Below are 16,225 nucleotides of genomic sequence, written 5' to 3'. Positions count from 1 at the left end.
CAGCCTCTTATGAGGTATTTGTAAATAAAGGGTTATGTGTATTCATGATAGAGGCCAATATTTGATAGCAAAGTTCTATGGTGAATTTTGAATAGGAAAGTCTTCTAACAAAAAAATAATAAAACAACCTCCATAATGTATTAAATATTCCTGTGTGCTTTTTCTTAAACTAATTCCTGGCTAGGTTGGATATGTTTGGCTAGTTGCTTGGTGAACCTTCACCCTACTCTTTATGACTTGGACATGGCCTTTTAAATAAAAAATTAGGCCCTGGGTGGTGTGTCTCAGTGGGTTGAGTGCCAGTCTGTGAACTGAAAAGGTTATGGGCCTGCGAGAGGCAGCCGATTGATGTTTCTCTCCCACATTGATGATTCGCTCCCTCTCTTTCTTCCTCCCTTCCCCTCTCTCTAAAAATAAATAAATCCTTAAAAAATAATTAGTCTTGTGTGTTTAGAGGTTGAGTATTCTAGCCTGGGGAAGTATATATGTGCCACACCTACAGTTCTCTAAGTGACTTTATGATCAATATCTTATTGTCCTTGAAAACTGATCCTTAAAACAATGAATAGCATTTATGTTCAGGGGCAGCCATAACCATTTCCTAATATTTCCTTTCAAAGGTTGCAACGCTGGCTCAGATATATTGCAGATAAAAGTAATTTGGTAATTTATCACATGTTAAAATTTTGGTTTCTCATTAAAAGTAGAAAAGTCTTATTTGAAAGCTTGTTATAAATAGAACTTGCATTTTATTCTAGAATAAAAGAAATGAAATTATAAGCCCATAGTTGAGTCTTGGTTATGTTGGTGATGTTTTGAAGCTTTTTCCTTTTTGTGTTAGTTCATTTAAAGAGAAGTGAAATACAAGTTGAAGTATATGTCACCCCATGATCATTCATGTCCTTGGAGACACAGTGACAGAATTAGCGTGGCCCAGCCTTGACTTGCCTGGCAAGCAGTCCCCAACTCTAGCTTCTCTTCAGAAGGACTTCCTACGTTTTTTAAAACATAGATTCCTAGGCCTCAACACAGACCTACCGCATCAGAGTCTCCAGGGGTTCATTTTATAACCTGTATTTTTGAAAGACTTGGTAGTGAATTCCACATACAGCCAGGTTTGGGAACAACACAAGGCCACTAGTTCCCAGAGAGACACAAAAAAAACTTACTCATGGGCAAGAAAGTTGTTCTATTTTTCAAATGCTTGCCAGCTGTATATCATGTGCTATGGGAATTTATGAAGATGTATAGGGATATAGATTTTACTATTACTGCCCCCCAAATACTTGACTGGTGGCTGGTGTATGTGAGTCTCACTGTGGTGGTTTGAGTTTTTCAAGGATCATAATGCAGTTTTTAATGACAGGATCGATGCACCATAATTTCTCATGTTGCTTTAAAAAATTCTTACTCACATGCGGTTTTAGGAACTACTCTGGGTCTTTGAGGCCCGAGTTGGTTGCCCCTATCTGGACTCTACCATCTCTTCCACGTGTTACATTTGCGTAACACTTTTTCTTAATAATGACCACCGGGCAAGTGAATGCCGTGAGAAGCTAGCACATGTAGTGGGTTCTTTTCCTTTCATAGTGAGAGGAAGAATGATGTCAGAACACCTTTAAGGTGTTATATACTTGGAGGAGTTGTTTTGTGGAGATGTTTTGGCTTTATGTATGGATAGTGAAGCGTGACTTTTAGATTTCAGTATTTGTCGGTTTAAGGAAAGTGGCCCTGGAAGTTCTTGGCCGGCTTTGTGCGATCGCGTCACTAGGTGGAGATGTAGCATTGTTTGGTGGTGTAGGCGACACAGAAAGAGTGCATCTTGGTTTCTTTGGACAAAAGTACTTTATGGGTATTTAATGAGATTTATTCGACCCTAGGAAAAAAAACCCGCAGATTTAATATAATTCTAGATTGCAATTTTTTAGAGTTTAAATTAAGTCCTACTTTAATGACTGTTTACACACTGATCAACTCTTTTTTTCCTCTCCTCTTACTAGTATTTCCTCATTATTCCATCTCATCAGAGCTATTCTAATGTCTCTATCTGTGGTTCTTTACAGTGATTTAATCCTAGAAGTTTAGTAAAATGATCAGAATTTTACTCTGTGGTCAAATACTATATAAAATTTTAATTTGGTAGCAATATTAGCAATGGACCAAAACTTACAGTCTGAATATACCCAAACCTTATGTTTATATTATTTTAGGTTGATACATCAAATTTTAACATATATAAATTCTATAGGGCTTATTTTCCTCCTTTCTTCCTTTCCTTCCTTCCCTCTTTTTCTTACCTCTTGAATCTGAAACAAGTGTCTGCACAGTATTGATGTAGGTAATGTAGAAGAAGTATGAGCCTGTCCCCAAAGAGCCGATATCTAGTTGAGAATGTTGCAAATACACCATGAATTGTTTTAAAGTAATTTGAATATCCGATCTTTAGAAATTATAAAGATGAAATTAAAAAAGATAACTCACTTTGGAAAGCAGTCTGGCTGTTCCACAGACATTTAAACGTAGAGCTACAGCATGATCGAGTGGTTTTCCTCTGCTAGTTGTATCTCCAAGAGAAATGAAACTATATGTTCACAAAAATGTGGACGTGAATGTTCATAGTAGCGTTATTCCTAATAGCCAAAAAGTGGAAACAGTCCAAATGTCCATCAGTGGGTGAATGAATAAATGAAATGTGAAATAAGTGAAAAATATTACACTTCCATGCAGTGTAATACTATTCAGCAATAAGAAAGAATGAAGTTCTGATGCATGTTATAACATGGATGACCCTTGAAAACACTATGCTGAGTGAAAGAAGCCAGTCACCAAAAATCACATATTATGATTCGATTTATATGAAATATTCAGAATAATAAATCTAATGACACAGAATACATCTGTGGTTGCCCAGGGTTGGGGTGGGGGAATGACTGCTAATGGTTACCGAGTTTCTTTCCAGGGTGATGAAAATGTCAGGTTGAGCCCTGGCTGGTGTGGTTCAGTGGACTGACTGCCAACCTGCGGACCACAAGGTCACCGGTTTGATTCCCAGTCTGGGCACATGCCTGGGTCGAGGGCCAGGTCCCCAGTGGGGAGCATGAGAGAGGCAATCGATCACTCTTTCTCTCTCTCTCTTTCTCCTTCCTTTCCCCTCTCTCTAAAAATAAATAAATAAAATCTTTTTAAAAATGTCAGGTTGATTGTGGTGGTGGCTGTACAACTCTGCGAATACACTAAAACCAGTGAGTGGTATGTATACTTTAAATGGGTGACTTGTATTAGTATTTCAATAAAGCCAGTTTTTTAAAAAATAAATTATGGAAAGGTTTCAAATTTATCAAACCAAGGAATACTTATTGACCATCTAACAGGCATATATTCAGTTCTATGTACGTTACAAAACAAGTGTAAGACAAACCCTGACCTCAAATTGCTCACAGTTCAGGAGAAAAGGCACACATGCAGTATATAATAATGCACTTTTGCTTTCTGAAATTGTTCCCCATCTTTTTAGGATGTAACCTCTTGAATTCTCTCTTCCAGCTCTCTCTGTAATGGCCCTAATCATCTTATCCTATGTCTTTCTCTCTGTCCTTTCAAAAGCAAACTGTTGCTCCTCAAATTTTGATGAATATCAGCCCCAACCTGGTTACCTTTAACTAACTTAAAGGACATTGTTAAGCTAAGGTAGCATCTCCAATAACTTAGAGTGTGTGGTTCATGAAAAACTAATTCATTCAGCAAACATTTATTGATGTTTCATTTACAAATAATTGACAAATCTTAAGACTGTTGGCATTATTATCTTTTAAATTACAACAATTATAATTTTGCTATAATTCAGTCAGGTTGCATGGTGTTCAGAAGTATAGTCTTGAGTTTATAGATTTTCATGAAAAATGCCTTCTAGGAATATTTAAAAGTTAAACAAATGTGTGGTTAGTATAGAGCAGGCCATACTATCAGTAATGCAGTATTTTGATGTTGTGGTGGTCATTAAAATTTTAAAGGAGAAATTTTGGTTCAGTCATAGTATTTCTATTAAAGCCAAAAAGGCTATTTTTAAAGAAGGCAGTAGTTGATTAATTCTAAATCCTTCAGGCTAGGAATCGTCCTTATTTCCTTATCTATTCTGTCTATCTATCTATCCATCTATCTATCCATCTATCTATCTATCTATCTATCTATCTATCTATCTATCTACTTATGCCTGAGTTATTAGTGCAGCTGCTAAACTTTTTTCTTTCTCCACAGATGCATACGAAACCGCCAAGATGCTATGTGAACAGTATTACATGGTAGCTCCAGAGTTGGAAGTTGAAGAATTTAATGGTAAATGAAGAATAATTTTAACCTTAAATACAAGAATTTGACTAAAAAACTGATTATACCTGAGCTATATTTCAGTGAGATCCTAAAATTATGCTGATTTTTAAAATCTTCTATATATTCTTAAAACCTTTTCTTTATCTGTGGTCAGCTAGGTATATTGTTGTAAGGAGTTTTTGTACAAGAATGTGTAATGTACTAGAACTCAAAGTTCTTGGAACATTTTCTTTCTACATTGCCAGTAGAAAATGCACAAAGGTATATAAATAGGCAGTTCTCAAAATAGCAAATGAAAATACACAATAAACCTATAGAAAAGTGTTTAACTTTATTAATCAAAGAAGTACAAACAAAAACACACAGAAAAACACATAGAGATGTGTTTTTGTGTTTTAAAATGGCAATGATTAAAATATTTTATTGCTTTGAATTGGCACCCAGAAAAATACTTCCTTACTAACACTTATATATTTCTGTTATAAGTTTCAAATCAATATGGCCTTTCTCAAAAAATGCTACCCATATTCTTTCTCTTTGACCCAATAAATTAAATTAGTAATACTCATATTTTTAGTCTAGTAAGTTAAATTTCAGAAAATTTAGTATAAGAAAAGAGAGGTATGCACAATTGTATGTATAAGAATGGTGATCACAGTGATTTCTTTATAGAGAAAAATTAGAAAATCCAAGTTTTCTACAACAGAGGGTATTTAAGTAAGTTGTGGTACACTTACAAAATACAGTAGACTACTATGAAGCCCTTTAAAATAATGCTTTAAAAGAATCTTTTGCCCTGGCTGGTGTGGCTCAGTGGATTGAGTGCTGGCCTATGAAGCAAGGGGTCACTGGTTCGATTCCCAATCTGGGCACATGCCTGGGTTGCAGGCCAGGTCCCCAGTAGAGGGTGCACAAGAAGCAAGCACACATTGGTGTTTCTCTCCCTGTCTTTCTCTCTCCCTTCCCCTTTAAAAGTAAAAACATAAAATCTTTTTAGAAAGAATCTTTTAAACACAGGCTATAAAGGTTTGTAATAGAGCAAGTTCATTGGAAAATATTTGTAAGGACTTCTACCATTATTATAGATAGAAACAACAGAATTGTGGGTAGTAGCATTATAGCCAACTTTTTACTAACCGTATGAACCTTTATTTTCATGTTACTTTTTTAATTTGTAAGTTACCAAAAAAAAGTCATACTCACTGTAAAACTATAAACAAGACAGAAATGTAGAATAAAAGCAAGTCTCCACTAGGTTGTCAGTCCCATACAGAGTTTCATTTTTTACATAAATGGGGTTGAAACTATACATGTTGTATAATGTGGTTTTCACTCCACTTTGAAGATCTTTGCATGTATTGTCATGTAGAGATTATCTGTAGTGTAGATTGCCATAATTTATTTCATCATTTTCCAATGGAGATGTGTGGGTGTGTCTGTGTGTGTTTTGAAGGTGGGAAAATTTGTGAATGTGTGGAATGTGCATTAGATTCCTAGAAGTGGAATTACTGAGTCTTAGGTTATGGGCATTTACAGTGAAAGATACTGAAAAACTGAATTCCCTCTCAAAATACAGGGTCTGGCAGAAATAAGGCCTGCTTGAGCGTGGTTGGTAAGGTGCGTGAATGTCTCACATAAGATGGACAGCAATTTGAACATTTCCCCTAAAATGTCCTATGGTGTGCTTGAGTGTGATATTGTTATATTGCAGGATACGTGCTTAAGATTTTGTAATAAAAGATTTGGTATAGATTTCGAGCTCGTAAATAGGGGTGTTATTTGTGCCAGACCCTATATATCAAAACTATATTTTTCTTCTAATGAGATCAAAGTGTGAAGACACTTCAGGCCGCTGTTGTAAGACATTTGCCCCTACATTCTACTAGAAGGTATGGAATCAAAGCAGCTTTCAAAGTCTGTTGGGTTCTCTAAGAGTTGTGCCCCTGTTTTGAATCAACACACTATGAGAACCAAGTGGACTTGGCTTTGAATACTGCTGAGTAGATAGCATCTTGGTAACCCCTCTTTCTCTCTCTGGTTAGGTGGGGCCTGACTGCACTGTCCGGCTTTCTGTTTGTCAAACATGGAACTTAAATTCACAGCTAGTAACCAATTGCTCCTTTGCATGAATGGCAGCCTCACTCACTCCAAAGGCTGGATCAGCGAGCCTGTTCTTGCTGGTTCCCAGGTGCCAGCTGTGTCAGCACGCTCCTTCCCAGCAAGGCTGTCACGCACAGCAGTGCACCCCGCCAGGAGAAGAGCTTTATGCCTATTTTTGGCACTGTTTCACGCATGGTTTTTGAAGCGCTTTTCCCCGTCACTAAGATAAATAAATGCCGGTGGGTATAGGCAGCCACCAGTTTCCTGTTGCTTTGAGTAATGTATTTATGATTTCTTGAATGTCAGAGCCCTTTGTGAGTGCTGTTAAAGACTGTGTTTTATCTCTAATAAGCTCTGTATTAGAGATGCAGGTCGGAGGTTGGTTCTGAACACCTTAAGTAGACTCTATTGCTTCACAGTGAAAGAGAGTGTGTGCGTGTTTCCCACAACATGATACCTGACTGTTTTCAGAGAGGGGTCAGATCAGATCCAGAGACTTAGGGATTGATTTTCAGAGCCTGTGTGAGCTAGCATGGCCTCGCCTTTTGGGGTGCTCCCGTGAAACAGTGGGTGCCTCTAACAATAGTCAGTGACAGTGCTTGGTCCCCTCGGCTCTGTACTTTGGAAGAGTAAGACTGCTATTAACCCAAAAGAACAATTTGTTGCTGCCTGAGAATTTAAGTTCTATTAGTTGTGACACGTCACCTTCTTTTTTCCCTGCATTTTTTTTTCTTTTCCAATGTTGATTCTTGAGAAAGTGGTAAATAGTATTATGCAGAACATACTATGTGAACACCACAGTATCTACCAGTCCTCACTACAATTCTCAATACTGGGGACCAGCTATAGTAAGCTTCCTTTATTATCCTTTCTGTAATACATTTAACAGGACCCTTAAAATAACAGCATTTTAGTTGCCTCATATGAGGTATCAAATATTTCTGATTGGTCACCTGTGGCAACCCATGTGGGTTCCACCAAAGACGAGTAGCCATTTCATCACACTTGTCCTCATTTCTCTTCAGAAATCAGTTGCCAAAACATTAAGCAAATAAACATTTCTAATTGACCTTGGCTGCATCCATCCATATGGCATGGCAGCATGGCCTAAGGGAAAGATATGAACTTCACAGCTAGCCAGGCAGTAGAAATCTGGATCCTACAACTTAGATGTGGGCCTTAGACAAGTCTCTTCACATCTGACACCCGGCTTCCTCATCCATAAGCTCACCCTGTGGAACAATAAAAGGATGATGTTTCTAGGGCCTCAAATATAGCACCGGCACATACTGGATATTTTCAAAAGGGTGGCCATTGGAAGTGAGGGTTGACTTGAGAAAGATAAGACTTGTGTGGTTACTCCTTGTACTTTTCATCATTTCTAGATTAGTCTTTTCTGTCAAGAGGTTGATTTATAGCTTAGATTTGGTGGGAAGCAAAAATATCAATTCATACCATGTATATTTTGTTATAAGATGTTTCATAGAAAAGGTACATATCTATCTTGGGCTTGTTGGCCTCTAGTTTCCCAATCTTGGATACTTTTGTGGTTGTTTTCAGGCAAGTGGTTCTGTGTAACAATGGAAAAGCCATTACTGGTAACTCCATTAATAGCATAGACATTATTTTTTTAGTGATGATAATAGGCAACTTTTATTGACTGCTTACAATGTGGCACGTTCTCTGTAAACCAGTTTCTCACTAAGATCTCATTTAATCCTTGTATTAACCCAGGGAGATATGTTCTGTGCCATTTCAGAAATGGAATGCTGAGGCCCAAATGGGTTAGGTACCTATTAATATATGTATTAAATGCCTAAGTCGGGACTTGATCTTAGGTCAAGACATGCTATTCATTATTTTGAAAGAGGGCTCCTATGGGAAAGGGGGGAGGAACTTGTTCTTTTCCTCCTTTTCCTCCTTTTTAACAAATTTCAAAATCATTTGTATATATTAATAATTTTAAAAATAGCTGATCATCAGACAGTTCAGGAGTTAGAATCAAAAGCTCCTGGTTCAAGTATCCAATTTCAGTGCCTCTTCTGTTATGGTGAGCAAGTCCAGTGGCCTCTGCAAAGCCCGTGTCCTTACCCATAACAGTGCCACCCACTCTCTGACCTACACAGTATTGTCACGAGGATTCAATTGCACAATGTTCAAGCTCTTCATAAACTGCCAAACACCAAACGAATGTTCTCTCCACTTTATGCTCTTCATTATGTATTTTATTAGAGGAAGCAGTTAGGTTGGAATTATAACATGGGTGAGTTTGTGTTCTACTTGAGAAAGTTCACCTAATTTTAGTCCCTTAAGTGATTTCGGGTCACAAGGACTAAGTTTTATAGCATCTACTCTATGGCCCACACTGGTCTTAGTGTTTGACATGGAGTTTGCTACTTCTCAGATTTTCCCCACAGAATCCCTGATGCAAGGAGCAAGGACTGTAGGTTTCTGGGACACTGTCTGTTAGCGGCTAGTAGTAAAAGGTTATGGGAATCTTACATTCTAGTCTATAATATGCCTTGTCTGTCACAATTTAACATCACTGTTAGTCTGATTCACTGAAAAGATGTGCCCTATTTCCTGTATGCCTTTTACATCCCCCTGCTGACCTGTGGGGTCACTGCTAGGGGTGGGTGTCTCCCGATTTGGAAAATACTGAGCAATATTTGGAAGACCTTACATAATGCTCAGAACATTATGCTTAGGTGATAATATTCCAGTTTGGCTCAACTAGATTCCAAAGCAATTGAGTAATTTGCCCAAGGTCACGTAGCTGGTAACTAAAGGAACTGGGTGGCACCCCGTATTTGTTGGACCGCCAAAGATTTGTCCAGCCCTGCCTTTAGGTGGAAACCTAAATTGGCCTTTTGTAGAGTTCTGTTTTAGGTACTCAGAAAACAGAATGCAAACGCTCTTGACTTTCTTCAAGTTTTGGCCCTTCCTCATTGACTGTTTTGTCTCTGTTTTCAGCCAAAGCGCCAAACAAACCTATTCAGGTAGTTTATGTGCCCTCACATCTGTTTCACATGCTATTCGAGTTGTTCAAGGTAAGTGGAATTTAACAACATGGGAAGAAGTCTTCATTTTAAATTACTTTGATTCAGGGCATAATGGATTCATTAAATTAGCATAAGAAAAAGGTTTTACATAACCATTTTTAAAATTCTATTTCTGATATCCTGTGGGCTTTATAATTTTTACACTGTGAGATGAAAAATTGCTGTGTACAGTATAGTTTTCGTGAATATTAGTACATATTGATTTTGAAGCTTAATTGTACTTTAGTGATTTTATGTAAAATCCATAGTGTTTTTTCTTCATTTATGAGATTAGAGATGCTTTTTTGTTTCCAAACCTGGCAAAGGCTTTATTGATGGCAGCCCGATTAAAATAAAAACATGTTTATGCGTATTTATGCCTCTGAGCATTAACTGTGCTGGTACATTAGTAGTTGTTCTAGTTCTGAGAGCTACTGTAACCCTTTAACATATCTGAGTCGATTCAGAAGATCTGACAGAGGAAGAGGAGCAAGACATAGAATGGCTAGACCAAAGAGAACACCACCCCCCCCCCCGACCGAAAAAAGTCTTTAGACTCTACCGTGTAAGCTGTTGCTTTTGTTAGCCAGTAGCCAGTGCCATTCACGGTAACAGCATTACAGGCACAAGGCATTTGCAGTAATATTTCATTTCTCCTAATATGTGTGAAACCCTAAATTGAACCCCTGAAAATCAGATGTGCTGATTTGCACCCCCAAATTATACTGTTACTGAGATAACACTCAAAGGTCGAGATGGGCATTCAGTTGTGAGCTTTCTCCTGAACAGCTGTGGCTTTTTCAGAACGTCTTCTTAACTGACATTTCTTCTACTTTTTCTTTTCGGCCACATGGTTAATTTTTGTGGGAAGCAGGTTTCCCGCCTCCTGTAGAGGGCGGGCGCCCTGTCACTGCACAGCGTTAGGCAGGATTGAGAGCATGTCAGTGAGCCTCGGCGGCCTCGTCACATGTGACCAAAACACTCCTCTTGGTTGAAAGCTGAATAATTGAATACCCTAAAGCAAAACCAATGGAAAAAAGGAAGGAAAGAAAAACAGATGTACACTATGGTAGATGGGGCTCAAACTAGGTGAAAAACAAAGCATCCGGCATCTGGAAGTGTTTCCTTGATCTGAACACACATTTAGCTAAGTTCTTTAGAAGGAAAAAAATAGCCATGTAAATAGTACTAATATTTCTCTGACAAAAGAATTATGTATAGGTAATCCTCATGTGAGTTTCTTTTTTTAAAATGTGGTTTGTGAGTCAGTGGTATGCTTTAAAAAAGGTCTTATTATTTCAGAACTCAATGAGAGCAACCGTCGAACTCTATGAAGACAGAAAAGAAGCCTACCCTTCGGTTAAAACCCTTGTTACTCTGGGTAAAGAAGACTTGTCCATTAAGGTAACGGCTCGATTTGCACATACACTTTCATTACCAGTTCATTCAATAGTATCTAGACATTGAGGAATCAGAGGGAAGGGAAGAAAACTGACATTTACTGAATGTTGTATTTTTAAGCACTGTATTAGATCTTTGGCTGAAGTTACCTCATTTAAATTTCATTAGTACCTCGTTTTCCAGGAAGCTAAACAGGGTTTCAAACCCAAGCCTGTGGGATCCCACAGCTTCCCTGCCTCCTTTGTTTTACACTGTTCACAGAGGAACCATATTTCATTGGGGCTTCAAAGCCCATGTACGTTTTTAGAGTAATTTCATGTGGGCTTTATTTAACAAACTTGTTGCCTTCTACTAAGTATAGACTGTCCCCTACCCCACCTCCTCCTCCATTGCAGATCAGTGACCTAGGTGGTGGTGTTCCCCTTCGAAAAATAGATCGTCTTTTTAACTACATGTATTCGACTGCTCCTAGACCAAGCCTGGAGCCTACAAGAGCTGCCCCTCTGGTAAGCATCGTAAACTGCGGCTTAAGGGAAGATTGTTAACATGAGCAGGGACTCCGACTGGGCTGGGCGTGAACCTTGTTGAATTGGAATGTTTCTTGCATGGTTTGAAGGAGGGAGAATTTTATACCACAGCTACTTTCTTTGTCAATCCTTTGGACTTAGATTTCTTCTGTAATTTGTGTCTGAGACACACTCAGAGCTCAGTGTCTTATTCGCAAGTACAGAGAAAAGCCATTTCCCTTTGGGTACGAGTGCTTCAGGGGCACCATTTACTGCCTGGCACTACCCTTGGAGGAGGTGGAAGTTTAATCGCAGTGAGCAAAGGAACAGCACAGCGTGTATGGCTGCAGTGTGTCCTGGCATTTTGGTTCTGTGTACCAAATCACCCCAGGCCTTTGAACTTCCCCACCAAATGTGTTTATATAATTAAGATGTTAAATTATGAACACATGAAATTTTGTATATTAAAGAACATAAGCAGAAATCATATAGGTGGTATATGCATTTTTAGAGTCCTTTCTGACTCAGTCTGGAAATAACCTTCAGCCCTATTAAGGCAGTGAGAAAAGTCTGGTTACCATGGCAGCATTTAGATCCTGGTAGGGCCACACTTTCTTCCCCAGCTGAGTGTTTCTAATTGACAAACAACAATTGAACCCTTTGTCATTAAACACAGCAACATCTATCAGTCTGCAGAAATGGTTCAGGTTATAAATTAAGCTTCATTTTCAAGTCCTACCCAACTGGTAAGCATGTAAGATTATATTTTATTTATATGAATAAAATCTTAACACTTTGCATTGTTTATTCAAGACAGAGTTATTAACACAGCATGTTGAAAGCAGAGAGGATGTCACTTATATCAGATTCAAGTAAATTCATGAAAGATCAAGTTTGAAAGGCATTGCCTTGACCAGGCTCTGGTACCTACTTAAATAAATGTCAAAGGACAAAAAAATACTACGAACAAAACTAGAGCCTTCCTCATTTATTTAAAAGGAATATGGATCATCTGTTCCAGGTCTCAGAATAGCATCTTGGGAACAGCTGTTATGTCATAGTTATTTGTTAATGATTGAGACCTTCAAAAACACAAAAACAACCTCCCATTTTATAAATGAGAAGATAAGCTTAGTACCTTGCCCCAGGTCATTGAGCTCATTATGGCACCAGCTGCCTCTGCGTTCTTTCCAGCGTACCTACCACATGGCCTCTCCTTTGGAAGACATGCTTCCGCTCACGTCTCTCCCAGTTTGTAAACTGTCCTGAGCTTTAAACTGGGTGTGTGGATGTGTGCTGCTAGAAAACATAATTCCCTCGCCAAACACCTTACTGTGTTACAGCTCTCTGTCTTGACACACGCATTTCTCTTTCAGAAATGTCCTCCTAGCCAACTCCTACTGATCCTTTGACACCCTGGGAAAACTCTCCCGAGCCTCACCCAGTCCAAGTTAGAGGCCTTACCTGTCTCCTCACACTGGGGACTGCATGGGCCCCCGGTGTGCTCGGCTGGTCCCTGGTAGGCCTGAGAACAGGGGCCTGGGCCTTGCTGGAATGGAGGAGGCCAATTTCCTTGGTGTCTTACTGGACTATGCTGGTTTCTTTACTGTGGTGATTTCAGTCACCATTATGGATATTTTTGTCTTCATTACTGGTCATATTCTGCCAGTCTTAACACCCTTAAATGACAGGGTGCACTCCCCTGTCATACCCAGCCCTTTGAGTTAGTCCCTACCCTGATGGAGAAATCTAGGAAAGATGATAGAAATCCATGTAACTTGGTAGAATTGCTGTTCTGTAGTGACCATAATAGCAATTACCATCTATTTAGTTTTATTATGTCTGATGAGGTAATTTTTTTAAAATTACATTTTCTGATGAGAAAACAGTCTCAGAGAGGCTGAGTAAATTGCTCGATTTCACAAAAAGTGTCTTTCAGCTTAGGTGTATCTCATCCTAAAGCCCAGGCAACTGCCACTCCATGGCATGTTGCCCTGCTGCCTTCTTCGTTAACCTTGGCAGTGGACTTAATCAGAGGGACCGAAGCGTGTGCTCCATCTTCCCCTGTAACCCCAGCATCACTGAAGTCAGCCTCAAGTGGTCTTACTGTTCTTGTCAATACCTGAGATCTTTTTTACCCCCCAAACCTGTTACTGACAGTGTTCTATGATGTAGAGATATGGGTAGGTACTGGAATTCTTTTCTTGTCTCTAAAAATATGTAGATTAGCATATATCACAATCTTGTAGCATTCCCAGAACCTTAGGAAGAAGCCACTTAGGAAATTGTTTTCTTTTCAGCGCATTAGCCTTGGTGCTAGTAGCTTTGCACTCCTGTGCTATTCAATTTAATTTTTGCTCTAAAGACCAAGGGAGTCTGATAGTGAAACTTTGGAACAGTGTGGTTTAGTTTTCTTGCCAGTTCAAATGCCGCTTAATTTGGGGTTTGCTTTAAACATACTAAAAAGAAAACAAAACAAAAAAAACCCTTTGCTTTCAAGTGCTAAGAAAGTGTTAGTCAAAAACTGCAGTTTTTCTAGTATTTTCCAAACCTCTGAGAAGTGTTTTTGTAGACTGAAAATGGATCGTTTGCCATAGATGAGCATATACATCATTGTAAAGGTCGTATCAATCATGTGTTTTCTTTAAATCTGAATCAAGAATTGCTTTTAGTCTTCTGAGTGATCCTCATATCAAACGTGTTTGCGTGCGTGCCTGTCTCAACTGTATTCATTTTCTTTTCTTTGCAGGCTGGATTTGGTTATGGCTTGCCAATTTCTCGCCTGTATGCTAGATATTTTCAAGGAGATCTAAAACTGTATTCTATGGAAGGAGTGGGTACAGATGCTGTAATTTACTTGAAGGTACTACACTTTATTTCTGTTAGTACGAAGGCATCTAAACTTTAAAGCTGTAAATTCTAATAACTGAGAAATAGACCATAGCATCTATCACCTGTCATAGTCAGCTCAGAGTTACTTCAGTTTGTGTGAAAACCATGCCACATAATTCCCACTCTTGATTTTACACATAGATATAGCAAAGCATGAAACATAGAGATAGAGGAAGTAAAATAATGACTTGTAAAATCATAATTCAAAGTTGTGATTTTCAAAACAAATTGCATAGCTATTGAAAGGCTTAATCTAAAAGGAGACAGGTTATCATAAACTGGAGTCTTTTACCCTTTAGTCTTTTGCTTTAAAACTTGCTGGCTTTCCCAAAGTTACAGCAATGCAGTGATCATAATAGGATTATATAAAAGGCTAATCTAATAACAAAGATCTCTGTAACACAGGCTTTCATTCATTGGTGGCGTTAGACTTTAATTTATTTCTAAACTGGAGTGTTTGAAGTATTTTTTGAACAGATAATATAGGCCCATGCTACAAAATGGAAAACTAAGTGTCTCCCACCACTGGCCCTAAGGCACCTTGTTCTGCTTCCCGGAGGTAACCTTGGGTACCAGTTTCTTATGGATTCTCCTAGAAAAGTCTAATTTTTAAAAAGATTGTATTTATTTATTTTTAGAGAGGGGAACGGAGGGAGAAAGAGAGGGAGAAAAACACGTGTGGTTGTGTCTCACACTCCCCCACCAGGGGCCTGACCCGCAACCCTGGCATGTGCCCTGACTGGGAATCAAACTGGCATCCCTTTGGTTCGCAGGCTGGCACTCAATCCACTGAGCCACACCAGCCAGGGCAAAATCTAATTGTTTTTCACACAAATGATTATTTTAGCACTTGGCTTTTTTTTGTTTACTTTCCAGTATATCTTGGATATCTTTCCATATAGGTTCATGTGGAACTGGCTCCTTTTTAACAGCCACATATTCTGTTGTATGTTGTAACATATAACATACATGTAATATGTTATATCATAACTTAACCAGTTACTTGGAGTGTTTATCTTAGATGTCATTGCATTTAAATGGTGTGATATTTGATAATACTTTATGGGTTTATGTTCATAAATCTAGCATGTATGAAATATTATTTCTTTGTGGGCCCTTTGGAAGAGCAGTTGCCCAGTGAACAATAGTGCTTGGTCCAAGACCATATACTCAAAAGCATGTCACGCTGACCGGTGTGGTTCAGTTGGTTGGGCATTGTCCTGCAAAGCAAAAGGTCACTAGTTCAATTCCTGGTCAGGACACATGCCTGGGTTGCAGGTTTGGTCCCCAGTCTGGGTGTATACGAGAGGCAACCACACATTGATATTTCTCTCCCTCTGTCTGCCCCCCGCCCCCTCACTCTAAAATCAATGAAAAAATTGTCCTCGGGTGAGAATTTAAAAAAGTATGTCAAACTCGATTCAAATGCTTTTTGTTCTGGTCACGTGTACGTCAGTTCTGGCTTTGAATGAGTGAATGTTTATATTCCTTTAAAAAAGCTTTTATTTCATCCTGCTTGTCTAAGTAATCTAAAATAGTATAATTTTAATATAATTCAAAAATATGTACTAAGGTTTTTGACATTTTAAATAGTGAAATTTGGATTGGTATTTCATGTGAGACAAATGACACTGTGGCCCTTTTGGTGTGTATTTTTTCCATTAGGCTCTCTCAAGTGAATCATTCGAGAGGCTTCCAGTCTTTAATAAGTCAGCCTGGCGCCATTACAAGACCATGCCTGAAGCCGACGATTGGAGCAATCCCAGCAGTGAGCCCAGAGATGCTTCAAAATACAAGGCAAAACAGTAATATATTACTCTGCTTTCTATTCTAGAGTATCTGATTTTGCCTCAGAATACACCAGGCAGACAACTGATAATTTCAGCCAAATCTTCCTTATGGTTTTATCACTGGAAAAGCAAAGTGATCCCCAAAACAAAGAATGCAGCAGCTTTCTCA

The 16,225-nt window shown here is 38.6% G+C and overlaps 1 protein-coding gene across 2 annotated transcripts in view; it reads left to right on the top strand.

The window, feature by feature from the left end:
* The window catches only part of PDK3 (pyruvate dehydrogenase kinase 3), a 67,638-nt gene that overhangs the window by 37,182 nt on the left and 14,231 nt on the right, over window positions 1-16,225 (top strand). The window contains exons 6-11 of one of the 2 annotated variants that reach the window (XM_024569786.4): window positions 4,255-4,332; window positions 9,400-9,476; window positions 10,770-10,871; window positions 11,264-11,374; window positions 14,124-14,237; window positions 15,932-16,071. In XM_024569786.4, the coding sequence (XP_024425554.1) occupies window positions 4,255-4,332; window positions 9,400-9,476; window positions 10,770-10,871; window positions 11,264-11,374; window positions 14,124-14,237; window positions 15,932-16,071 (622 nt within the window). The remainder of the gene's footprint in view (window positions 1-4,254; window positions 4,333-9,399; window positions 9,477-10,769; window positions 10,872-11,263; window positions 11,375-14,123; window positions 14,238-15,931; window positions 16,072-16,225) is intronic. The other variant, XM_024569787.4, reaches the window with a different exon arrangement.

This window comes from Desmodus rotundus, chromosome X (assembly GCF_022682495.2).
Source record: "Desmodus rotundus isolate HL8 chromosome X, HLdesRot8A.1, whole genome shotgun sequence".
NCBI classification, from domain to species: Eukaryota; Metazoa; Chordata; class Mammalia; order Chiroptera; family Phyllostomidae; genus Desmodus; species Desmodus rotundus.
Note: the sequence above shows the minus strand (reverse complement) of the source record. Positions and strands in the feature narration are given on the sequence as shown.